This window comes from Amphiprion ocellaris, chromosome 1, assembly GCF_022539595.1.
Source record: "Amphiprion ocellaris isolate individual 3 ecotype Okinawa chromosome 1, ASM2253959v1, whole genome shotgun sequence".
Lineage (NCBI taxonomy): Eukaryota > Metazoa > Chordata > Actinopteri > Pomacentridae > Amphiprion > Amphiprion ocellaris.
Genome location: NC_072766.1, coordinates 24,498,123 through 24,523,105, shown reverse-complemented (window position 1 = coordinate 24,523,105; position 24,983 = coordinate 24,498,123). Strand labels below are relative to the sequence as shown.

Genomic DNA, 24,983 nt, shown 5'->3' with positions numbered 1-24,983 from the left:
CACACCCACACACACACACACACACAGGCATTTATTCGAATGCAGTATGTGGGTGAATGTAGTTTGTATGTGTGCACACTTGTTTGTGTGTCCACTACCTTTGCTCTGTCAACAGTAAAGCACAGTTGAAGCCTATTTCCACTGAGAGAGGGCCAGCAATATGTTTTGGACCAATGCTGCAGCTAAGATAAAATCCACACGACTGCAGCCACAATCTGATCTTGTCGCTGTGCCAGAGGGCAAAATCCAATTTCCTCCACACTGCAAAAAGAAAAAGAAAAAAAGGAAAAAGCACAACAAGAAAAGCAAAACATTTTTAATCCGTGATTAATACTTTGCAGGAGATGGCTATGTATCTTTTGCATATTCCACTAAGACAAAGTGCAGCAGCTAATATGTTGTGTGTACTCTCACTAGGTTTTTGGATGAATAATTGTCTGGCAAGTCTTTAACCTGAGCCTTTGTCTCTCCCTGGCCTTCTTCCACCAGGCCATGTTTGCCTCCTCGCAACATGACATTTGGAGCGCAAATTGTCTGGCCTTTTAGAAGGCTGGACTGTCTAGCTCATACTGACAAGACAGACAAAACAGTCTCTCAGATAACTGCTCCATCCTCAATTATTAGGCTTCTTTGAACTGAATGCCTCACACACTGTGCATGTCTGTCATCTGCTGGAGATAAGCTGTGCGACTTGTGGTGCAGCCACAACTCCACTGTTGATTTGTGACTGGACTTTGTCACTGTGTCGTTTTGGGTGGGGAGAAGCACTTGCCCATAGGTCAGCATGAGACTATCATATCCAAACATCAACATTCAGGTCACGTTACTCGGCACGACAGGCCTGTTGAGCTTTGGAGTTCCTTGCATGTTGAAGGAGTGTGCATTAGACCGCAGTAAAACCAATACTTCTTATACAGACACTTTGGATAGTTTCCTCCAAAAAAAATAAACGTGCAAAACTGTAACAAATAGATTAGACTGTGTTTGTCACTCTAACAATAGCATGTCCAACTAACTCATTTACTACCAACATTAGAGTCAGGAACAAAAGGGATACTGGATATGTTGAATTAAATCCACTGTGTAGTATATCTCTAGTGTGTAGAAGCTGATCCTAGATGCTTTCATTGTGAGCAAGAGTTCTGCCTTGCTTGCTGAATGTGGAGAAGTTTGTACTCCAGCAGCCTCATCTCAAGCCCTTACCAGAGATAGTGTTACATTTGCCGAACACTAGTAATTATCTCTTTTCTCTTTCAATAATAAGCAAGAAAAATTGTGTCTGAAAATACAGTGAAAGGACCATGAATCAAACCCCTGTATTTTAAGCTACCCAACTGGGCTACTTTTTTTTTTTTCTTTTCATTTTGGTGGGTTGGTATTAGTACTGTAACCTTTGGGCAGTTTCCATCTACAAAAGGTGAGACTTGCACTTCTGGTGCAATTCCATGGTCTGTGAATACATTTAGAAGTCATAGAACAAAACATGTCTTAAACAGTTTCTTCATTAAAAGTAAGTCCTGCTTTTTGAAGATACAAAGAAAAGACCATAAATCTCTCTATTAAGCTCTCTCAATTACACCTTATTTGTGAGACTTTATTACCTGAGACACAGATGTGGACGGTGAATTTGTAAATCACAAGAGTTCCCAAGGTAATATTAGTCCCATGCAAAGAAGAGCTCTTGCTACTTATTCTGGCAGGTGTTTAGAATTTTACTGACGTTTTCATTGACTGATTTGGGTGGTTTCCACCTACAAAAGGTTAGATTTGCAGTTCCACTACCAGAGTCCAGTGTAAATAAACCACCTTCAAAATCACAGAGGAAAAATGATGCTCCGTGTATGTTTTCCTCAGTATCAAAGCAACTCTTTATCTATATGTAAATAACAAACATCAGCTGCTAATCTTGAAATCTGCAGATTTAATTTTCCAAATTGTAAGCAAATATTGCCTAAAATATGAATCTCTAGTTGTAGCCCACAGTGTAACTTCCTGAATTCACGGTTACACTACTATCCTGTTTGTTTCTACAGGTTAACATGTGTTTCTATAAGTAAAGATTCAATATTTCATGTGGAATTATTTAAAAGGCTTCGCAGAACAAAATTCCTTTAACCTCATAGATGACCAAAACAATTAAGATAGGTCTACTTTAACAACAACCATTGGGCTACATTTTAGGTTTTACCTCGAACATGCACACATTTTATTTTATTTCAACAGTTTAATCGTTAACTGTGACTGTTTCATGCACAGCGTTCATGCAGCATAACAGGAGTAGCAAGTTTAACCAGAGAAAGGTCAGCTGTTCTGTATATTTGTGACGAAGACAGGCACTGGCATGTTGTGTTATGAGTGGTAGTCGGTGTAAAGTAGTGGTCATTGACAGCTTCACAACAAACAGTTCCATGAAACTGTAAAACCTTGTGATGCAACTAAAGGGCATCAGTCATTCATCAAGCATGCAGCACTACAGAAGCACCATCTGTATGTAATCCTTTCTTGATTAGCATGTAGTGCAACTGTATTACTCTGCTAGCCAGCCCCTCGTGTTGCCCCCAGAGTCTTAATCCTGCCTCCGCTTGTTGTGTTTCTGCTCCACTGTGGACCAGTCGCGCCAATTCCACTCAACATGCTTGATAATTAGTGACAATTGTGAAAGTAATTTACAAACTCAAGCGATGCCATTGAGCAAATGGCGCCAATTAACTGGAGATGCTAATGTGGGCAGAAATGCGGAAAAGCAGCATCCGACCTCCATTACAGTGAGAGGAAGAGGGCCAGGAAGCTGTCCTCTGCGTGTCAGGGAGAATTGTCCAGGGAGGAGAGGGGAGGAGCTGCACATTGTTGAACTGGGCTTGTCACCATGCTGCACATTAATCCCGCAGTATCGTGACCAGGGCAACAACATTTTAATTTACATTTCAGACTATTAGCTGATGCCCTTTTCAGAGTCAGTGGCACGACTGTACAATATGGTTCAACTCAGATATCATCAACATTGCAAACAACTTTAGTTAGACTTTTGGGAAATTGTACATCCACCCTGTCCACTGAAATTAAAGGGCTGTGTGCAGCACAGAAGAACATCTTTAATAAAGATAAACGAGACCACAGATTCTTACTGGTGTTACTGGTTAAATCTTATCAGGTGATCAAGCACAGCAGTCTTTTCCTGTGGAGAAGCTGGTTCTTGGCCCAGTGAGGTGATTTATGGAAAGTGAAAATGGGCCTTTTTTTTTTTTTTTTATCATGGGCTAATTAATATCTACAGCCTGCAGGTTTCTTCCATTTAATTAATCAAGTAAAATAGCCTGGAAATGCAAAATAAGAATCGTTTAGCTTAAAGGTTCACAGTTTGACCATTAAATGCGTTTAACTCTCCAGGAGGAAGTCATGAACTGAGATATGTGATATTGATGGCTTTATTTACCAAATGTGGAACAGACAGTCATGATCCCCAGATGGCAAATCCTTTGAAGTATAGTTTTAAGTGAAATCTCTCAGCTGTGGGATGGATTGCCGTGAGATTTGGTACACACATTCATGCCCAAAGGATGAAGTGCAACAGCTTCAGCAGCCCTTCATTTTTTAATCCAAACCGTCATTAGGTCAACATTTTAATTTACTCAGCGCTTTGATTTATGATCAAATACCTGCCAGACTAATGGCGTTCCCATCAGACTCAGCCATACTTTGTCTTTTGTGCTAATAAGCACGTTAGCATACTAACATGTTAAACAGTGGTTCCCAAAGTGGTGGTCGCCAGAAACCAAAGTGGAGTGGTGAGACAATTTCCAAAAATCAATAAATAGAGTAAAAACTCCAAAAAAGTGATGTTTGAGCCCTGTGCTGGGCTGCTTTCTTAACTTCTTTCTTTCCAGCTGGATTTCTATTTCCACTATTTCCACCCCCACTGGCAATGTGCATGTCCACTCCTGTCCACACCCACAAACATTATGACCATACACACCCACACAACATAGAGTTCAATTCATTTTTAGTTCTGTTGCATCCTACAGGCAAAACGTCATTTTACTGTGTTGTATTGGTAAAGATTAACCTGTCAGTAAAAATGTGAAATTACAACTACACTCATAGGAATTAGTTATTGAAGGAAAGGAGCTTATTCTGGGAAGACAGGAGAAGGTATGTTGCCTCAACCAAGAGGAGCAATTTTATATATTTTTTTTATTTTATTTATTTTTTTTAATTTTTTTTTACATTTGACTCAATTGAGTCCAACTTTAGTCAGCCTGAAAAATGTGTCCAAATGTCTTCTTTAGTCTTCTTCTCAACATCTGTTGTTGACTTCATCCTTTGCTTAGCTGTGAATCTCAGGATCCAAAGCATATTTTCTAAACTTGCTGCACCCACCTGTAGCAAAATACAACCATCCAGTGCCATGAGATTTGTGTTGGAACAGAATCTTCAGTATTCCAATCCCAGTGCAGATCTCTAACGTTAAGGTCTCTGCCTGGTGCACATGTAAGCAAAAATCTCTTGAGCAAAGCATTCTTAACTGTTTCAAATCATGGTGAACATTCAATGAGCGTTTATCATTTTCTACATAATGCTGATTAGTAACTTCCTGCTGTCTAACTAGCTACATATCAACTGCTTTTCCCCCATAAACTGGGGATGCTCCCACCGAGGTACCGAGGACTGTGTGCAAGGCGAAGATGAGATATTTTGACTGTGCTTCTGGGGAGCTGTCATGTCCTGCATCTTTATGTATAGTTTATGGGGAATACATTAGCATGCTAACATTAGCATTTAGTTCAGCCTCACAGAGTTAGCAGAATGTCTTTAGACTCTTTGTTATTTTGTTTAATTATTGGTGTATTGTACATAGTCCAAAGTTTGTCACTCATTTTTATTCCTTTTTTTATCCTTTTTTTTATTAGCATACACATTATAGCCCAACAAATACAAGATCATTGAGACTGATGCAGATGCTGATATTTGACCTTAAAATAATCTGATAGAGATACATTTCTTTAACATTTGTGGCATTTGTAAAATGCACTGGACCGGATATTCTACGCTTGAAAAATCAACAACTGTCTGGTGGACAAACCTAAATGTATAATGATGACAGTTTCAAATATATCTGAAGTTTCTGTGATTTAATTTGTTGCCATTTAAACTGATGCAGATATATCTGCAACAAGCTATTAGATAGAATTCAGCCAGGCCGAGGTTGATTTATCAGTGGGGCTGTAATACAGATCCATGTTGCCTTGCTCATTGATTTTTGAGCAGCGCTTTTTGAGAAGAGGGAGACTGATTCACTTTTTATTCTATCACTACATTAATTTTCCATGGTCTCTTTGGGATTTAAACTGACAACCAGACTCCTGTGTAAAACTTGTACATCCCCTAGCTTCAGGATAGTCCATGTTTTCATCCCATAAATGAAAAAAGTCTACATGACTGCTGGGGAGTGGGAACATGTGCTGTGGACGACGTGGACAGATTAAATTTGGTCTGTTTGTGTTTAAGCAAAGAGAATGTCTTGAAGAGGCTCATTATTTGAAGTCAAGGCCTCGCTGTCTCATTATGAGTAGTGTTATTGTTGCTCGGTTCAATGCTTCCAGCTTTCTCAGACCTGAGAAAGAATCAGTAATGGGACTAATCCACTGTAAGCAGGAGGGAGCTTCTTGGTTAATGGTACAGTTTGCCCTTTTTGTAGAAACATCTCCTCTCCTTTCCTCCCCTCCTTCCCCTTGTCTCCCCCCACTTCTATGGGATTAAAGACAGGAGGTGTATTCCCATTCTGTCACTCACATTCACTCTGCCTCCTAGGCCTCAGCCTCTATCAGTGTAAACAGAAGAGGGGAAACAGTGTTTGGTGTTTTCTCCTGTCTAAAAAAACCTCCTTTTGGTGTCTCTTTGATCCCAGGCACTGGAATAGTAATTGCTATCACTTATGAAACAAAATGACAAGTGCTGCCAACAGCTTAGCAATGCAAATACAAAAGAAGAGAGAACAGAGAGTGGTGGGGATATAGGTCTGTAGAGAAGAGTTCACTCAGGCTCTGCGAAGGTCCTGAGCTTGCAGCTGGGATGCTTTTGACTGATTTTGGAAGGTTTTAAAGTGATAATCCACAGGAATCGTGTTTCAGTCACTGCCATAGGCAACTCTCCATGCTTTCTACGGAAGACAGATATATAGCATCCTCATGCATAAGGAATTTAAGTGCCTGGCCACTCCATTGTGCCTATCTTTTGCAGTCAGCATTACCCAAGAATACGACACGGCACTGAGCCTGCAAGAGAAAACTGGAAAAAAAATATCGATAGCTGAAGCCTCGCCTTTCTGGCTTACATATGGTGGATGCAGCCAAAGCAGCTATGACTGGATGCTGGTTATTCAAAGAGCATACAGACAGACAGAAATGAAGGAGCTGGATGGCTCCTCTTCCCTCTTTAAAGCTGTGGAAGTGGATAAGCCCGGTGTTATTCACAGTCTCCCTCTGACATCTTCTGTTGATGTTTATTTAAATAGCGCTCAGATCGGTGTGGAAATGGTCCCGTTGTGAATGCCCAGCAGGACACAGAACAGCTGGGCTCTGGAAGGGAAACAGAGAAAGCAAGAGAGAGGAATTTTTCTGAAAGGACAGAGGGGGGAAAAGAAGCGGGAAAGAAAACTTGAAGGTTTTATGTAAAGGAAAGGATTTGTGTGAAATGTATTTTGTGTAATGAGACGGCCCGATTCTGCTCTTTGAAACAGCGTTACCTGGAGCTGGAAAATAAAAATCTCTCCTTCTGCCCATCCCCTGTGGAGCCGGCTGTGCTCGGCTTACAGTGGGCCTATCCTCCATTTCACAAAAACATTCCGGCTCTGTATTTTGTCAGATTTAGTCATCAGGCTGGTCGTCAGGAAAGGGTGTCATTTCAAAGCTCCTGCTGGGGAATGGCTCTTTCTTCTAGGACATTCTGACACAGAGCGTTAATAATGAAGCTTTGCTTCCTAGTGATCACAAACACAGCCATCGACCGCACTAGCCATCAACAGAATTGTCCATTCACTCAATAACCTGCTGCTCTCCTTTCTGCTGTATTATTTTTCCAGACTCAGTGAGGTTAGTTTCTTCTTCATGGAAGGTGTTGGACACCCATTTTGCTTTTAGAACATGGGAACACTGTTTTGTCAGTGTGATGAGCATCATTTGACAGGCCCCTGCCTCAGCATCCTCAGCATCCAAGTCCATTTACAGCCAGCTCATTCACTTTATTGCCATTCGCTGATGGCAGCACTTTGAAGTGTTTGCTAAAGGAGGGTGGGGGTGGAGTGGGGGCAGGGGACATTTAATTGGCTGTATTAGTTGATTTGCTTCTCTTCTTATTTTTTGGTGCCTGCAAGTCACAGTGAGCTGGATTAAGCGACCTACATTTTAGTTCTGCTTTTTTCCCTCTCCCATCTTGATTCAGTGCTCCCAGTGTTCGTCATGTAGTGTTTAGGTTTCTTTGAAGGATCCCAGTTCATCTCCACCAGCTCCTCTCACTATGAAATCTGCTTGTTTGATCTGTGCACAGAAAAACATCAGACAGCAAGACCCCTCAAGTCCACGGTCTTCTGTGTTTACATTGACATGGATGCGTTCATACGGACTACAGGGAAAGTTAAATTTAGTATGTACATGACACTGACTGACAGTCGGCTGTGGGTAATGATGTGTTTTGTTTCACCACACGTCGCCCACAGCAGTTGCCCTCGGAGAAGTTTTGATGTTTGTTGTGTTTGAAATGCCTCTACGCTCCTGTACATCCAGTGCGACTTCATCTTCTTCAGTATGTTTGGGTTGGATGAAATTTCCATGCAGGGAAAGACAGTCAGCCCAACCACTGTAAAGATGCTGAAATATTTGGAGAACAAACTGTTGATCAGTCTCAGCTCTATTAAGTTCTTCAGTATGTCTTTGTTTTTTTACTGCGTCACTATGGCAGTCTCACATGAAATGTGCTCTATAAAATAAATACATTAAAGACTCCATCAGGTGAAAAGCCAGGGAAAGCAGTGGTGTAGAGTTACTCTCATCCATCCATCCATCCATCCATTTACACAGTTATATCCTGTTGAGGGTTGCGGGGGGCTGTAGAATTTCCCAGCTGACTTCAGGCAGGGTCCACTTTTATGGCAGACAGGGGTTAGAGACAGAGTTAAATCAACAAACGCTGAGGGAGAAAAGTTACTCTAAAGTTAATATCACATTCACATCACTATATAATGTATCATTAGTAATGATACATTAGCTCACCACTTAGAAGACTGCAAATTTAACCCAATTTGGCCCAACGTTTAGACTGAACCTGATCAAATTAATCATTTATCAATTTTGGACATTTTCAATTCTGGCTAACAGATACGCAGAGTTATGTTTAGAATAATAAAAGGCTAGCATCAATTATACAAATTGCATACACTTAAATGTAGGTTCCCATTCACTTTATCTATGACCTAATTGCAGAAAAGATAACACTTAAATGAATACTTAATGTAATCCTCTTAATTGCAGTTTGTCACACATGCCATAGCACCAAGCTGAAATGGATCTACTTACACTGCACTTCAGATGCATTCAACAGCTTTGAAAATGATCACTGTTCAAAGAATTTTGGTCAGAATTACACAGAGCACTTTATTCAGAATTTGCCAGCTATGCATTATATTTAAGGCAGCTCTAACCTGAACTAAAAAAATTGGATGGAGGAGACCCGTCCTTTCTCTAAGTGCAGCAGTACAGTGTTCAGGTTCAAATGAAGGGAGGTTGATGTTACAGCTAACCTTGGCTATGCACCCTGCATGGCTGCCCCTGTAAGCCATCAGTCTGCTGGGAGTCTGACTGAAATATTAAAGATCCTGTCTGCTCGCCTGCTGTAGCACCTCGCCACAGAGCAACCAGGGTGTATGGTGTAGTTTATGTCATAGGTATAGAGGATATGTAACGGATGGAGACCAAGGTGAAACAAGAGTTGAAGATTATTCACAGTGTAATTGACTTTCACATTACCATCAATCCACTGATATATTCATCCATCTATATCTATACATTCATGACTGACAGGACCTGCCTACACGACATTATATTTGTTGCTGATGGACGACTGGACTGAAAAACTGTGAGGGTATAAATACATCCTGTTATTATGGAAGTGATGCCCTTGCAGTGGTGAACAGAAAATAGAAGTCACCTCTTGCTGCCATGGTTCACTGTACAGCACACCAAGCCCTATACTGTGATAACACATTTAAGCAACGCTACAGACTTCCACATTCTGTGATTCTGCACAAAGATTTTTGTGTAATGCCAGGGTTCGGTGCCATTGCAGGAAATAGTGTGACTTTTATGTAGCTATGGAGGAAATGCAAATCAGCTCTGGAGGTTGGTAGGCAGTGGATGGACATGTAGAGCGTCTGACTTCTACACAGGTTAGTGCCATACAAGTCCTGTCCAAAAAAAAGACGAGGAAAAAAAATTGAATTTATATTACCCATAGCTTCAGTCTTTCTCTAAGCTGAACACCATCATTTATTTATGACAATCACATTTTGTCCCTTGTTTGAAGCAGAATGTTGTTGCTCATTTCCGAGACACTTCACATACATTTACCATTTCAATTAATTGTGCACCCTTTATAAAAAAAATTGAACAGTGCTTATGTTACACATTGATCCACTACATATATTTGCATGGTCTGTATTTGACATATTGAGCTAGGTTTAGTTTTTTGCTGGATGCTGTTTGACCACTGGCAACGTAGACTGTATATAGGGCTGGATGAACCCACTCTGATGTCAACTATTGGTTTCCTGAGCAGCAGCTTCTAAACTCATTTTGGTGGCTTCGGCCATCATCATCTCGGCAGTGGCAACTCCTCCTAACTCCTGGTTAATCCAAAAATGAAAAGGTGGTGCATGACTGAAGCTGAACTGGGCAATGCAAAATTCCCTGAGCCATGGAATGTCCAACGACTATGGAGAAATCAACAGTAGAAACCAAAATAATTTTTTGAATCAGACTGCAAACATGTTTATTTCTCCTGTGAGTTGGATGTTTTAACACAATTGTCTGTATTGATTGTCTCACTTTTGGAGCCTGCCTCAAGTGGTCTTTTGAGGATCTGCAATTTTTTGGCACTTTCACTTTGGAATAATTTTTCAGTCCCAGGTGCAGTCTGTTACAAAAAAAAATGGTTATCAGTGGGGGGTGACGCTTCCAGTTGCAAAAAGAAGTCAAATTCTACAGAAGCGTATGATAAAAATAGTCGTACTTCCTCCTTGATCTGTTAGCTCAGTAAACCTTTCCTAATGAGTTCATAGTTTAGAATCAAAGCATGGTGTTAATTTTGTGAATATGTTCTCATTTAGAGTAAAACAGATGATAAAACAGGATTAGGAGGGTTAGGGTTTATGTTTTAGGGTGAGGCTCCAATAATATTGACATATAGCTGTGTGTAGTGTCCACGAGTTCTCAGTCACATCCACAGCTCACCCATTATGCCGAGTTTTAATAGACCAAGATGACAACAGCCAAATTCCAAACTCAAAGCTTCAAACTGGTACATAGAGTCAATGAATCCAGACTATGCCTGATTGATGGCAAACGATAACCCAAATTGCTTTACATCCATCCATCCGTTATTTCTACAACGCCTAATCCTCATTAGGGTCATGGGGCGGCTGGAGTCTATCCCAGCTGAATTACAGTGAAGGCAGGGGACACCTTGGACAGGTCACCAGTCTAACAAGCACACTTACATTCACACCTACAGACTATTTTGAATTATCAGTTCACCTCAGCATGTTTTTGGACTGTGGGAAGAAACCGGACTACCCAGAGAAAACCCACGCCTGCACAGGGAGAACATGCAAACTCTATGCAGAAAGTTCCCAGGCCCAGGTGCAAACCAGGGATCTTCCAGCTGCAAGGCAACAGTGCTAACCACCGACGCACTGTGCAGCCCCAGATCACTGTACATTTCTTTCAAAGCATATTTGCTCTTGCAGATGAGTCTTAAATGAACTAAATTTCAAGGACCTTTGGTTGGCTGAAATGCATTTCTGTCAATCAGTTCTTAATTTCATAATTAATTAATATAATTTATTTGTAGAAAAGGTAGGCATTTGGTGAGGGAGTGTGACGGTTGATTTGCATTTATGTGTCATGGTTGGATGTGTCATTAGAATGACCCCAACAACATTCATACACACACACACACACACACACACACCCACACACACACACACACACACACACACACACACACACACATACACACACACACACACACACACACACACATTTTCTCCTCCTCCTCTCACTCCTCCACCTCCCGGGATAACAAATCAGTTTGGTCCTGATCCCTCCGATGGAGGCAGGCAGTTGTGAAGGAACTGAGGCAGGAATCAAGATCCCTGAGGCTAGAAACAAGAAAGAGGAAAAGAAAGAGGCAGGGACAGGGCGAGAAAACAGAGAGAAAGATGAAATAAATGATGCGAGTCTTTTTAAAAAACTACTTTTAAGTTATGATGAAACAGCACTTGCTCAAGTAAAACATGCTGATAGAGGAATTTAGGTTTTGATCAATTGCTTTTGCTGTCATTCTGAAGGTGTTTTATGTTCAAATCAGTATTAGTATGGTTGCTGGTAGTTGAACTCACAACATGTTCAACATCCTGCTAACAGGCCAGCGAGTGGAAAGAAAGTAATCAGGAAAATTGTGGAAAGAAAAGAGAAATAAGTGTATGAGAGTGAGTGAGGAGGGGAGAGAAGGAGAGTATTGACACTTGATTGACTGATATCCCACAGTGGGCCAGGGATTTAATCAAGTTTGTGTTTTGTGTATAACTAAGTCTAAATAAATGCTAAGGGAATGGGACCTGAATGCAACCGAGTGCAGAAAATGTGGTTAACAATGATCTTAATGTGCTGCTTCCAGTTTATGTTAACTTCATAGTGCTTTCCTCTGTTACTTTACTCAGCTGGGAACAGCTCTGATTAAAGATGAATCTGCTTTTCACTGATTTATTCTGAGCGTCCACTGTCTTGTTCACTTTAGCATTACGGTCTAATATTCCCTTCCTGCCACAACTATGCTACTGTTCTGTCCACCGTATTAGTCCTGAAGTTCTTCTCAGCATAAGGTTAACAAGTTTGTTTTAAAGTGAAATGTGTCAGCAATAACAAGACGGCTTTCCTTGACATTTGGTACAGATATATTCCCCTGTGGATAAACTGTAGTGACCCTAACTTTTTATCTTGTCAACGTTTTAAATTGTCCAATAGTTTTTGCATTTAATAGCATTTAAATCATCTTCACTTTTACATTGTATTTAATGCTGAAGTCCAAATGTTGGCTTGGTAAGATGATAAACTAGGATGGAAAACGTGTTTAGGCTTGTCTCTGCTAAATTGTACCAATGCCACTGTGAGTCTGGTGGATCACTCCCAAATACTGGTTGGACTGCTGAGGATGTTTATACAGACATTCCTTGTTCCCAGAGGGTGAAGCCAACTTACTTACTCACCCAGTTTTTCTGTCTTTAAATAAATTGCTGTTATAGTCAGATATACAGATATTCAAAATCCCCAACATGTGATTTTTTTTTTTGTGCAAACTGGAAAGTTTCATTAAAATCAAATAAAGGGCAAACTCAACAGTACCCAGAAAACATCAGCATGTTAGTATTGTTGCATTAAACAAGGCTGCACAGAGCGACTTGTGCATCTGCAGACATCTTATTAACTTGTGGAACCAGGTGCGTAGGAGATACACAGTGCAGATACGCTGAGTTGTGTCCTCATATTTCCTGCTACCTTTCCTGCTGCTCAGCTACACATGTGTGTACTGTGTGTCCGTGTGCAGTGGATTGTTCGTGTTCCATGTGCAGACACTGACAACATTTTTTTCCCCTGGGAGCACAATGAAGTAGCTGTCTGTCTAGCTACCCAGGCAGCTATAAATATTTATAAACAGGGATTAATTCAGGTTCAACGCTGTCTTTGAACTGATTCATTTTGGTGATATATGTCTGCTGAGTGAACCTCACTCCAAAATTTCACTGCATTTTACCACCACATGTGGCCCAAAAAGGAATCATATCCTCCTCAGGGCCTGTGACTAATAATTTTCCTCTCCCCTAACCCCTCCGCTATTAAAACACTTGTTGGATGTAGGATGGTGGGACACATTAGCATGCAGAAGCATCACCCACGGCGCTGATGTGACTATCATCAAGCAGTTTTGTCGGTCGCAGTGCCTGAATGTGGCTCTCAGCCTCCTTTGTGATTTACATGCAAACTCTACCAGATGCTCAACGCTGGGGAATCGTTTCATATTCTAATGCCATGACAGAAATATAGCCATCTAGCACAGGGTTGCCGCTGTGCATATGCTTGTACTGTATGTGTGTATGCGTGCATTGTCACCTTTACTGCCGAGTTTATGATGCAAGCTAGTTTCCGTAACAATGCCACCACAAGATTTTCATTTGGCCCTTTATGATTAGATTGCAGCGAGAGAAGAATGAAACCCCCAACAGACTGGAGACTTGCATGACTCTCAATACCTTCTCAGATGGCTGTATGTTTTGTTTTCAATTTGTGCGTATAATGTATAATAAAATGTATGTCCCAGTTTTGGTAAAGATCCTGACTCTGTGTTAGTCATAAATCAAGGAACAAACTCTGGACAGCTCGGCTCTTGGATGATGTCATTTTCCATCACTTTTCAGACTTGTGTAAAATTGCTTCGTCTGTCTTCAGGGAGCTTACAGGGTAATGTGTTGTCAAAGATATAAAAGCTGATAGGGTGCTGTGGGAACAGAGTCAGAATAACAATCTCAGTGTTTTCTTACATTATCATTCTGAGCATCAAGACCATAGATATATAGCAACACAAACTGTAATTGGTTCACTGCTGTGTCATTGCAGATAATGTTGGGTGTGGTGTAGACAGTTGATTTTAGAGGACGTACAAGTGGATTCAGATGTAGTGACTGATAGGATTACAGCAGATTTCAAATGCGTGTTTATTTCTGTCTCGACTCGGCCGTCCTTCCCCTCAGCGCTCGGTATTGTTTATACCGCAATAAAGAGAGAGCACGTTGAGCGGTGACTGTAAATCGTCGATAGCCCATAAATATCAGCCGTCTTAGTGCCGAGCTACAATTGGTCACCATCAGCTGGAGAGGAAAGTGCACACAGTCCAGCGGTGTTTCACACTACACAGGCTGCTGTTCGGAAACCGTCAGAAATGGGGTTTGCATGGGTTTGCTGTTGACCTGTCATATTCTCACCATGGGAGTGGGAGGTTCAGTGAGCAGGTTGAGGCCAATTGTCAGGAGAGCTTTTTCCATGTATCCTTCAGTTCAGCTAAGGAAGTTGTCATCAAGTTCTACATATAACCTCAAGGCCTCTTCACATGATAGTGGCATTTGGCAATTAACTGACCTTTAATTGCGCTGCAGCTACGCTCACTGTGTGGATTTGCACAGTTGACTGTTACTGAGCAAGTAGCTGCAAAATAATAATGGTTTTCAAGAACCAAAATAATACATTTCAGCTTAACGTTCTTGTTTTAAAATGTTGCCCTATAGCGGGTCCTATTAAAGAGGCTGGCAATAAGAAGATCTAAGATATTTGCTTGCTACTCTGATAGCAATATATCAGTAAATTAACCTGCCGTACAGTCACAGTGCTGAAGAGCAAACGACCAGCTCTGATAGATTTATGAAAAGAGCTTTGAGCACTACGACAATTAGTTAATATTTATGTGCTATAGACCCATTGTCTTTTCTTCATCATAAGCATGTCGTTAGCCCTGATTTCACTGTTTTTGACCCTTCCCACGTATGGGTTTAATTTGTTTCAAATCCATCGTTAACCAAAAGCAGGGCCCTGCCTCAGTAAGTTATCCTTCCTGTGTTCTCTTGTTCATTTTACATGTCCTCAAGTTAATTCCAGTCCTAATTAACTACCTTTGAAAGGAATCTGTGTGATAATTACCACAAGGAGGTGGAACGGAAGCAATCACACTCTGCACAATTTATTCCTCACCACAGGGAAAACCCCGCAGAGTCGCAAACTGCCTTCTTTTCTGTCCTGAGAATAACCTTCAGCATTTTTACTTTCGTTTGTAGGGAAACAGAGACACAAACAGTCATGTCACTCCAGACATAAAAAACCGCAGGTTTGTACTCTGGTCTGGTATTTTTGTAGAAATAATTCTTATTAAAAAAATAAAAAAATCCACAATGGATAAACAAATTAGAACTGAAATAAATTAACTAAGCTGGTAAGACTAGAAAAACCCAGAGGCTGTTGTAGAAAGTAGTTCTCATAACATAGAAAGAGAAGGACTAACGGGGAGCATTCATTACCATTCAAAGGTTTGGGGTCACCCAGGCGAATTCATGTTTTCCATGAAAACTCACACGTATATTTATGTGCTAACATAATTGCAGAAGGGTTTTCTAATCATCAATTAGCCTTTCAACACTATTAGCTAACACAATGTAGCATTAGAACACAGGAGTGATGGTTGCTAGAAATGTTCCTCTGTAGTCCTATGTAGATATTCTATTAAAAATCAGCCATTTTCAACTAGAATAGTCATTTACCACATTAACAATGCCCTGACTGTATTTCTGGTTAATTTAATGTTGTCTTCATTGAAAAAAAATGCTTTTCTTTCAAAAATAAGGACATTTCTAAGTGGCTCCAAACTTTCGAAAGGTAATGTATATAAGTATGTGTCCATGGCAATGAAGTAACATGTAAGCTCGTGCCATGGTTGATGTGTTTTTAGATTTCATGTGGCATTGAGTTATTCGGTCTTTGCTATACAGACAAACCTTGTCAGTAGAATAACAAGTGTTGCTGGCTTGAACTTTCCGTGGGATATGTAGATTATATGAAAAATGAATGAAACTGGCAAACTTTGGATTTCAACATGCTACAGGCAAGGCAAGTGGTAGCTAATTTAATTTTAAAATGTTTGCCACCTGCAGACCAAGGGTTTTTTCCTTGTAGGTAAGATTTGTATTTTACTGTAAAATTGCAAAATATCACATATTTATCATGCAGAAAAGTCAGAATAGAACACAGTGCACATGGTTGAGACGCAAGCTTGTTTCCATAGACCTTCTCTCCTCTTCTCTTGCATTCTCTCAGCTCAGTGAGAAATTTGGCTTTTGTGTAAAATAGAGCAAGTCTACAACATTTCTGCCAATCTGATGGAAACAGGTTACCAACATTAATTTGTTAAGCAATATGATGATGGAAAGAAGTTAGAACTGTAATCATGTGCATTATGCTGTTGCCCTGGTACTGTGTTTTACAGCATGATCCTAGCCTGTAATGGCTAGGATCATGCTGCAAATTGGTGACAGAATTAGCTTTCAGCAGTTGCTATTAGTATTATACTATGATTGGTAATGATCAATTGTTCATCAATGGATTGCTGTTAATAGTTTAATTAAGAAAAAAATATTTTAAGACCTAAACAGAAGATGCATTTTGACTCTGCCAAGGAAAATGGTGGAGTAATGTGATGATCGGTGTACATTTGTCCATCTGTCTGTCTGTTTGTCTGTCAGCAAGATTACTCAAAAACAGAATAATGGATTTGGATGAAATTTTCAGGGAAGGTCAGAAATGGCACAAGGACCACCTGACTGGATTTTGTCAGTGATGCAGCCTATAGTCTGGATCCATGGATTTGTTAAGGATTTCCATAACATTGCGAGATAGCGTCACAGCGTCACTGTAACTATGACAACAAGTGAACCTACTACAAATCCACCGCTACAAACTTATCGGGACTTATCTGTCGGAAATGATACAACAACTGAGCAACCTTGGCAGAGTACTGTGCTCTCTGAATGCTTTTCTTGTATGTATTGTAAAAGTCAGAAAATATCTCGCAGATTTGCTGCATCAAGTTGCATCGTAGGGTGGAGCCTCTTACTGTTAATGTGATGGAGGTAGGGGTGTGTGTGTGTGTGTGTGTGTGTGTGTGTGTGTGTGTGTGTGTGTGTGTGTGTGTGTGTGTGTGTGCTGACAACCTTGTCAAACAAGCGAACATTGCTGCTGTCTAAGGAATAAAAGCATGTGTTTGGTTGCATTGCTCTGCTAATTGTTGCAATTAGCACAGAATTTTGAAATCTTCCACTGACTTGGTGTCTGGCTTCTGTACAGTTTAGCCAGTTATCAGAGTCCAAGCCTGGAGCCAAGTGTCAGACAGCAGAGAGCAGAGCTGTAGCTGCTAACAATTCAGGATCAGCAGGACATAAGACCAGCAGAAAGTGTTGCATTATACTGGTACTTGTGGTAACTGTGATATTTAAACAATTAATAGTAACATTAAATTAATTATACTCATGTGATCATATTGTAAAATAATCTAATGCCAGTGACTGGTTGACACACCAATACTGAAACCACATACAGTACAGTTTTCATTACTGACCCTCTCCTTCCTACGCTTGTGTTTTGAGTGTAATTTCTGTAAAGAAAATAGACAAAAAAGTTAAACTTGACTGATAGCATCAGTTTTTTTCTTAACATTTTCTGTAGATATTGATAATATCATTATCATGATTTTTTTTTTTTTTTTTTGGCACTGTAATTGTGTCATAAGAATCTGATATTGTGAAAGTCTCAAAGATTTCCTGAATGGACTAAGTTGACTTTGTAGATGACCGAACAGCTGGACTTTTGTTATCTTTAGTGAACAAGTCTCATGCAGATAAATTGTGGTTATTAAACTATTATGACTTGACTCCACTGTTTTGAAACGTCCCCTATTCTATGATCTGTGCAGAATTAGGGATTTTTCATTGCCTATGTTTTTTTTTCTGTTTAGGCTTGTTCTGCTGAATTTTCATGTCTATTGCAGACCACATGCAGTCTGTAATTCTGTTAAATTATTTTACAGCCAGACATCTGGAGGTTATTGTGACACAGCACATACAAATACTTAAATGCAGTGCAATCAGTGTCAGTTCCATATTGTCTCAAGCTATGTCTGCCATTACTACGTGATTCCATCCCGCTAAATGTGCCTATGTGAGTTTGTGGGGTTGCATGAGGCCATTAGGTGCTGTACAAAGGTTTCTTTTCACAGTATCTGGGATTTCTTTAGCCTTGTTTCAAGGGTTTTGGTTTTGGTTCAGTGTGATTATGCCTGCAAGGTGACAAAGCCTGGAGATGAAAGCTGCCTTGTGTCTGAAAGTCAGTTAGTTCAAAAGTGCAACAGGTCTTTTAATTCATCACTGAGGTCCACCACTTGGATGATACCGTAATTTACGAGTCCACTTTAAAACCCAAGAAGGGAAGAGTGTGATGCGTCTGCTCGCGTAGAGTAAATTACATTGACTTCCAAACTCTGAGAAACAGATGATGCAAATGTCACACTTGATCAATTGATTTGGCTGAATTAGCTAATGGACCTGCAAAATGTACCTTACATGAACATAAAACATTTTCGGCACCACCATGAGCTGGGATTGTAGCGTGTTACAGCAAAGGAACACTGAGTAATGTGGACCTGCGTGACGTGTCTCCCGGAGAATCATTGCGAATCTTAGCAGGAGTTACACATTTCACACAAAAAGAGAAGGATGCTGGCTGGAGAAACATATTGGCTGGCAAAAGATGGAAGGATATGAGCAATGAGATTTAACTGATCTTCAAACGACGGCATGCCACAGTGATCTAAGACTTTTCCAGAAGGAGTCCCAGGACAAACTACTGTCTGTTACTCTGAACATGTTAATTGAATGATTTTTTAAAATTTGTTTTTGATACTGTCGTGTTCATTGATGATCAGTTACATTTTTGCCGGCTTGTGTGTCAGGTGCAGCTGTGTAACAGACTGAATGAATGTACAGCAGAGGTTTCAGATTCCTCTTCATCATGCAGCACCTTCAGGAGGGCGTCTGATTGGTCATAAAGATCTGTCTTCAGCGACAAGAAGAGCAAGATGCCTGACAGCAGATGGTATCATCCCCACAGAGCCCTGATCTCATCATCATGCAGTCAGTGTGGGATTATATAAGGAGACAGAAGACACTGAGACAGACTAAATCCACAGAAGAACTCTGGCAAGCTCTCCAAAATGCACTGAGCAGCCTACCTGCCAAGTGGCCTGAAAAATTGTGCGCAAGTGTAGTGAGGAAAACCTGTGCATTATTTTTGAAAGCATCCTCACTTTTGCAAGTCGAGAGGGAAACCAAACCGTGTTTAAGTATTGATTATTGAGTATTGAATTTAGTAACGAGACCATTTGAATTAACAGTAGGTGTTTTTTGCTTGATTTGCTTATTACTCCGCCACGGAGCACAGCAGACATACATTTGTCTGTCTGTGTGTCTGTCCATCTGTCTGTCTGTTAGCAGCATTACCCAAAAATGGACTAACAGATTTAGTTGAAATTTTCAGGGAAGGTCAGAAAAGACCAAGTGATTAGATTTTGGCAGTGATGCGGCTTATAGTCTAGATCCACAAATTTGTTAAAGATTTCTGTATCATTGCGAGAAAGTGGCACAGCGTCACTGTAACTATGACAACAAGTGAACATTACGTCAGCTGCCTGCTGACGATCACATGATTGCGATCCTACTTCAAATCTACCACTGCGGACTTATTGAGACTTATCCGTCAGAAATCATACAACGACTGAGCAGCCTTGGTGGAGTACTGCGCTTTCTGAGTGCCTTTCTTCTTTTACTTATTTGCTTTTCTTAACCCCGTGCAGGTGGAGAAAATAGGAATCACTTAGCTTAGTTTAGCATAATATTTGGAACCGGGAAGCAAGTTAGCTTCCCTCTGTTCCAAGGTTTTTACAAGACATCTTTAAAGTTGCTGGTACAAGGATTTTGTCGCCTTTGGAGAAAGCCAAGCTAGCTTGTCTCCTGCTTCCAGTCTTTGTGCTATGCTACAGGCTGCTGGCGATAGCTTCGTACTCACCATACAGACATGAGAGCAGAAATGGTGAGAGCTGACATAGTGCTTTTGCTATATACCAAAATTAAACATTCAGATTCCAACAGGTCTGCCCGTATCATTCCTTTGATTACCACTGTTTTCTGAGTGAATAGCACATCAGTCTCCAGACTCTATCAGCACTTTTGTTTTAATTGTGAATCGCCAGTGGACTGGAAATGAAAATTAATCTGAGGGTTTCTCTGGTAAGATCCCTGGTTCGTGTCCCGGCTTTCCCGGGATCTTTCTGCATGGAGTTTGCATGTTCTCCCTGTGCATGCGTGGGTTTTCTCCGGGTACTCCGGCTTCCTCCCACAGTCCAAAAATATGCTGAGGTTAATTGATCATTCTACATTGCCCGTAGGTGTGAATGTGAGAGTGCTTGTTTGTCTTTGTATGTGGCCCTGCGACAGACTGGTGACCTGTCTAGGGTGTCCCCTGCCTTCGCCCGAGTCAGCTGGGATAGACTCCAGCCCCCCCGCGACCCTAGTGAGGATTAAGCGGTGTATAGATAATGGATGGATGGATGGGTTTCTCTGGTAGCATTCAGTGAGAGAGACAGCAGACATTCTACATGACTTTCAATAATCATTGTGTAAAGATCTGATACTTGCACATCCTGTTAAAGCTGAAATTGGTAGAAATCTGGAAAAGGCAGGAATAAATGCTGGAAATTCAAAATATGCAGCCCTCCTCCTGCTGCCATCACTGTTCTAAGCAGCTCCCACCACACTAAAAGTCAATATTTGCTTGTGGCTTCACATGTGAATTAAATCACATCTTCACTAATGAAAGTCCTCCATTTAATCCATCGTGCCACCACATCCAACATTCACATGTTGCTGTATGTACTATCTGATCATGGTGAAGACCTGTGATTGGTTAAAGCCTGAAAATGGGGAGATGCAGAAGTCTTGTTTCTTCTCAGACTACTTGAATTGCAACATGCCGAAAAATTAATGTGAAATTTCTTCTGCCAAAAAATCCCACTTACCACCTCTTTAAGTGAATATTGATTACTTCCTCTACCTATAATTCTCAAAATTTGAACTACTCCTTTAATGTGCAGACTCCTTGCTTTAAATCATGAAATTGATGGAATCATTACAGCAATAAGATAAATATAGACAAATAACCATAGCAGCTTGAGAAATAGAAACACAAGGGCCAAAAACCCACCCATTGTCCTTAGTCAAGGTCTGAATCAGATCCAGCTGCCAGTCAGAGTGCATCGCTGATTCCACTTGCTCTATGAAGTCGTGGACAAGATGAGACATGAAAAGAATGGGAAAATAGTTGAGAGTTGGCTCATTTCATTTTCCAGTTCTCCTGAATAAATCAAAGTTGGTTTAATAGAGAGGAACTTTAGTCTCAGATAGATGTTTCAGGGGAAAATGTCCACTGCTGAATTCCATTCTGTGCACAGGCATCGTCTCAGATGATAAAACCCCTCTCGGATGCCGTTGGGTCTTTTCATCACTCAGGTAACATAAATGCAATTTTTAGAATGTTCTCGAGTCAAGAAGTCCAATTTCCCCCTCACTCCTCAGAAAACCTTCATCTCCCAAGAAATCGGAAGGGAGGTTTTCGTGTAATTTTGAGTGCTGTGGTTTGGAGTGAGGCCAGGCGCTCCCTGAGGCCTCATCGATCTGGCACAGGAGTCTGATCAGATGGGTTTTCATTCCATTTCATATTGTATTAAAAAAGCAGAACATAATCCTAGGATCCTTTTGAGGTATCTTTTCTCATTTTTAAAGAGTTTTACTCATGAATCATGATGATTTTCAAAGTAATGATTTTATTTCAAACATAGTGATGTTTGAAGCTGGATATTGCACATATATCTTGGTGCCTGTGCTGTGTAGCAGCGGGTCAGAGGCATCAGCAGAGATTTAGAGCTGTATTGTGCCACCTGTCCCCAGTGGTTGGGTAGGTAGTCGCCCGGTGAAGAACTGTGCTCTGCTGTGCACATTTCTCTAATAAAGACAGCACTCAGGTATGAAAATCCTGCAATGAGAGCAAATGTTGTGAATAAATTGTTGCTCACATGTGTCACTGCATCACACAGCCACCTCAACCCCCCCAACTGCCCCCTCCCTAACCCTCCCCCACTGTGAATGCGGCTCTATAATTAGATATGACTGGGTCTTGATTACTACTTAGTGTTGTCAAGGTGAGCATGAGACTCAACATGGTGGGTAAACAGATTCACTGTCACTGCTCCACTGAATCAGCCGCTGTTGACTTTATATCCACTTGCTGTTTCCCATCCCCTCCTTCCTCTTCCCCTCCTCACTCCCCTCCGAAGATTGCAGTTGTCAGAGCTCTGCGTTGATTTTGACACAGCAGTGATAGAACAGAACACTGGATCACATTGCTGACAATAAATCAAGTCCGGGCCTTTCTTGGATTTTTGATTAAAGAAAGGAAATTATGCTTGGTATTGACAGGAATGTGTTGTATGGCACCATAAATTCAACCAGCCTTGCTTCTCTGGCACTGCCTTTACTGATCATAATTTACAATTGCTAACACGCATTTCTGAATACCGGGTTCATTTTTCAAAACTCTTCACACAGTCAGCACAACAGAAGTCAGCGTGGTCTAAACTGTGAATCACTTTCCATTGCTTTGACAATCTTCACTAACCTGTTTTCTACAACCCTGTCTCCTAGAAATGTCTTTCACATAGAGATAAATTGAAACAGCAAATACTCTTTAAATGAAACATGACTGCAACCAGATAGTGTTTGCTATCACCGTAGTGAGGAAACGTTCTTAATTAATGTATTTGATAAGTTGCAAATACGTTGATACCGAACGTATGAGTTTGTTCACTGATGACACACTTTCCAGAGTATCCGATCTTGCTGCACAAAATCCACTTGTAGTGACGAAACAGGTTTTATGGTCGACTGGTTAAGGTTAATGAGAGTGGTCTGCTGTAATACAGATAAAGTCTCTCTGACTTTGGACACAGCACAGTTGCTTATATTTAATCAGAACCATCATCTTCTCCTAACCTTAACCAAAGCACTTTCGTTCACTACACTGATGAGCCAAAACACTATGACCACCCCTGCCTAATATGCTGTTCGTCTTTTGCAGCTCCAACCCGCAGATGCATGGACTCTACAAGACCTCTGAAGGTGCCCTGTGGTATCAGGCACCAAGACGTTAGCAGCAGATCCTTTAAGTCCTGTAAGTTGCGAGTTGGAGCCGCTGTGCATCAGATTTGTTCCAGCACATCCCCAACTCCATTTTTCCTGCACCCAACACACTGACTACGTGAACTAACTGTTCACTTGCTGTTTAATACATCCGAGACCTTGACATTGGCGCAGTTGTTGTGAGAGAATCAGCCTTGTCCAATTAATCTGTGAGTGGTTATAATGTTTTGGCTCATTGGTGTAAATCTAACCACAGATGGGAGTCTGGATGCAAACTCTCTGCTGAATGAACACTTTGTACGCCCTCTATCCACCCCAACCACCTCCTGCAGACTCCAGTGCAGTTTTTAATGTGATGGAAATCTCATTATCTGGTTAACTTGGGCTGGAAGGACTCACAGGAGACTCTCAGATGTGTTACGCAGAAGTGTTTAATGAAACTCTGCCGAGAAGAATAGAGGTTAGCAACAATAATTGAGACACAAGGCACTTTCAGTTCTGCAAGATATCTTGATAACAGGAAGCATTTGTACATACACAAGCTTTTCATGTGTATTACACATTCCTCTGTAAGTCACTTTTTGGATAGAAGACATTTCACATGTGGCAAGTCTAAAGATGGAGAAGGAGTACTGGGTGAGCAAGGTCTGTCTTCTAAAATCAGACAAGAGAAGCATTGGTGTCACCGCTGCAGCTTTACCTAAAGACAGAAAATTACTTCACAATAGACGTGGCACTACCAATGAATTTATTCCAGCCAGCAATTACATTGCACCTAAACCACCATTAAAACTCTGTATATTTACTCTCCTGTTTGGATATACTTGACATACTATTGTCAAACTGCTGAATTGAACTGTAAATCAGACTGCAGTTCGGTACATGCTGCTCTCCAATCACAGTCACACTGAGGTTTACAACCCAATTCAAGGGTTACATTTCCCACCAATTGTTCCTACATCCCTCAGCTCTTTAGAGGAATTCTCTTCTTCATGAAGGTGGACGTATCAGCAGAAGATTGCAGGGATGGAAATAGAGTTTTTTTTCCAGGTGAATTGCTTCATCTATAGCTCTTCTATACAAGTGAATAGCTGTTATCTGTTGAAAGGGTGTTTTGGGTTATTGAGTTACAAAGTTTTCTTGTCATGAGACAAAAGTCTTCAGGGTTTTTGAACTAAAGGTGATTGTGATATACTTAGGAAGGGTTCTGGTTGTGTTTGAAATGTGAGATCAACTGCTGGTTTGAAAAGCGGAACTTACTATTGAATAAATGTGTATGTAAATGTGGGTAAGTGTATTGGTGAATTAATGACTGAATTAGTAGTTTTCTAATGATGGGTGTGTAGCAGTGCACATTTGAAGAATACAACATTGTTTTTTGACATAACTTGACAAATGAAGAACTTCTGGTTCAGCAAATAAAACACCTTTATGAGTAACCATTTTTTAACTGAAATCATTGAATGAATTGTTAGAATAGAATTTTCTTTTTCTCTTATTGCATAAATTGAAACTTGGGCAACACTGGATATGTTAAATATCTTTCTTCACCTCTTAAAAGCACACATTTGGTCTTTTAAAACCAGATAACATACAGTACCTACCATACATATATTTTGTTCTGTTTCTCAAACTTCTTTAAATCAATGTCCTGATGTTTTAATGTCAAAGTTTTAGGGAGTTAAAGATTATAATCCAAGTATTGTTACACATGCAAACCATGGAACTAAATTTCTTCCATAAGTTTTTGTCAGTCCAGTTGAGAAAATGCATAATAGCCCCTGTCTGAATTTTACATTGTGTATTAGTTGTGGAGTGT

At 40.6% G+C, this 24,983-nt stretch overlaps 1 protein-coding gene across 7 annotated transcripts in view; it reads left to right on the top strand.

The window, feature by feature from the left end:
• ntrk3b (neurotrophic tyrosine kinase, receptor, type 3b) overlaps positions 1–24,983 on the top strand; it is a 224,984-nt gene that overhangs the window by 153,448 nt on the left and 46,553 nt on the right. For 3 of the 7 annotated variants that reach the window (XM_035942507.2, XM_035942506.2, XM_035942508.2), the window contains one exon: positions 23,103–23,195. The exons of the other annotated variants lie outside the window; for them this stretch is intronic. In XM_035942507.2, coding sequence (XP_035798400.1) covers positions 23,103–23,195 — 93 coding nt within the window. The remainder of the gene's footprint in view (positions 1–23,102; positions 23,196–24,983) is intronic. 7 annotated transcript variants of the gene reach the window in all.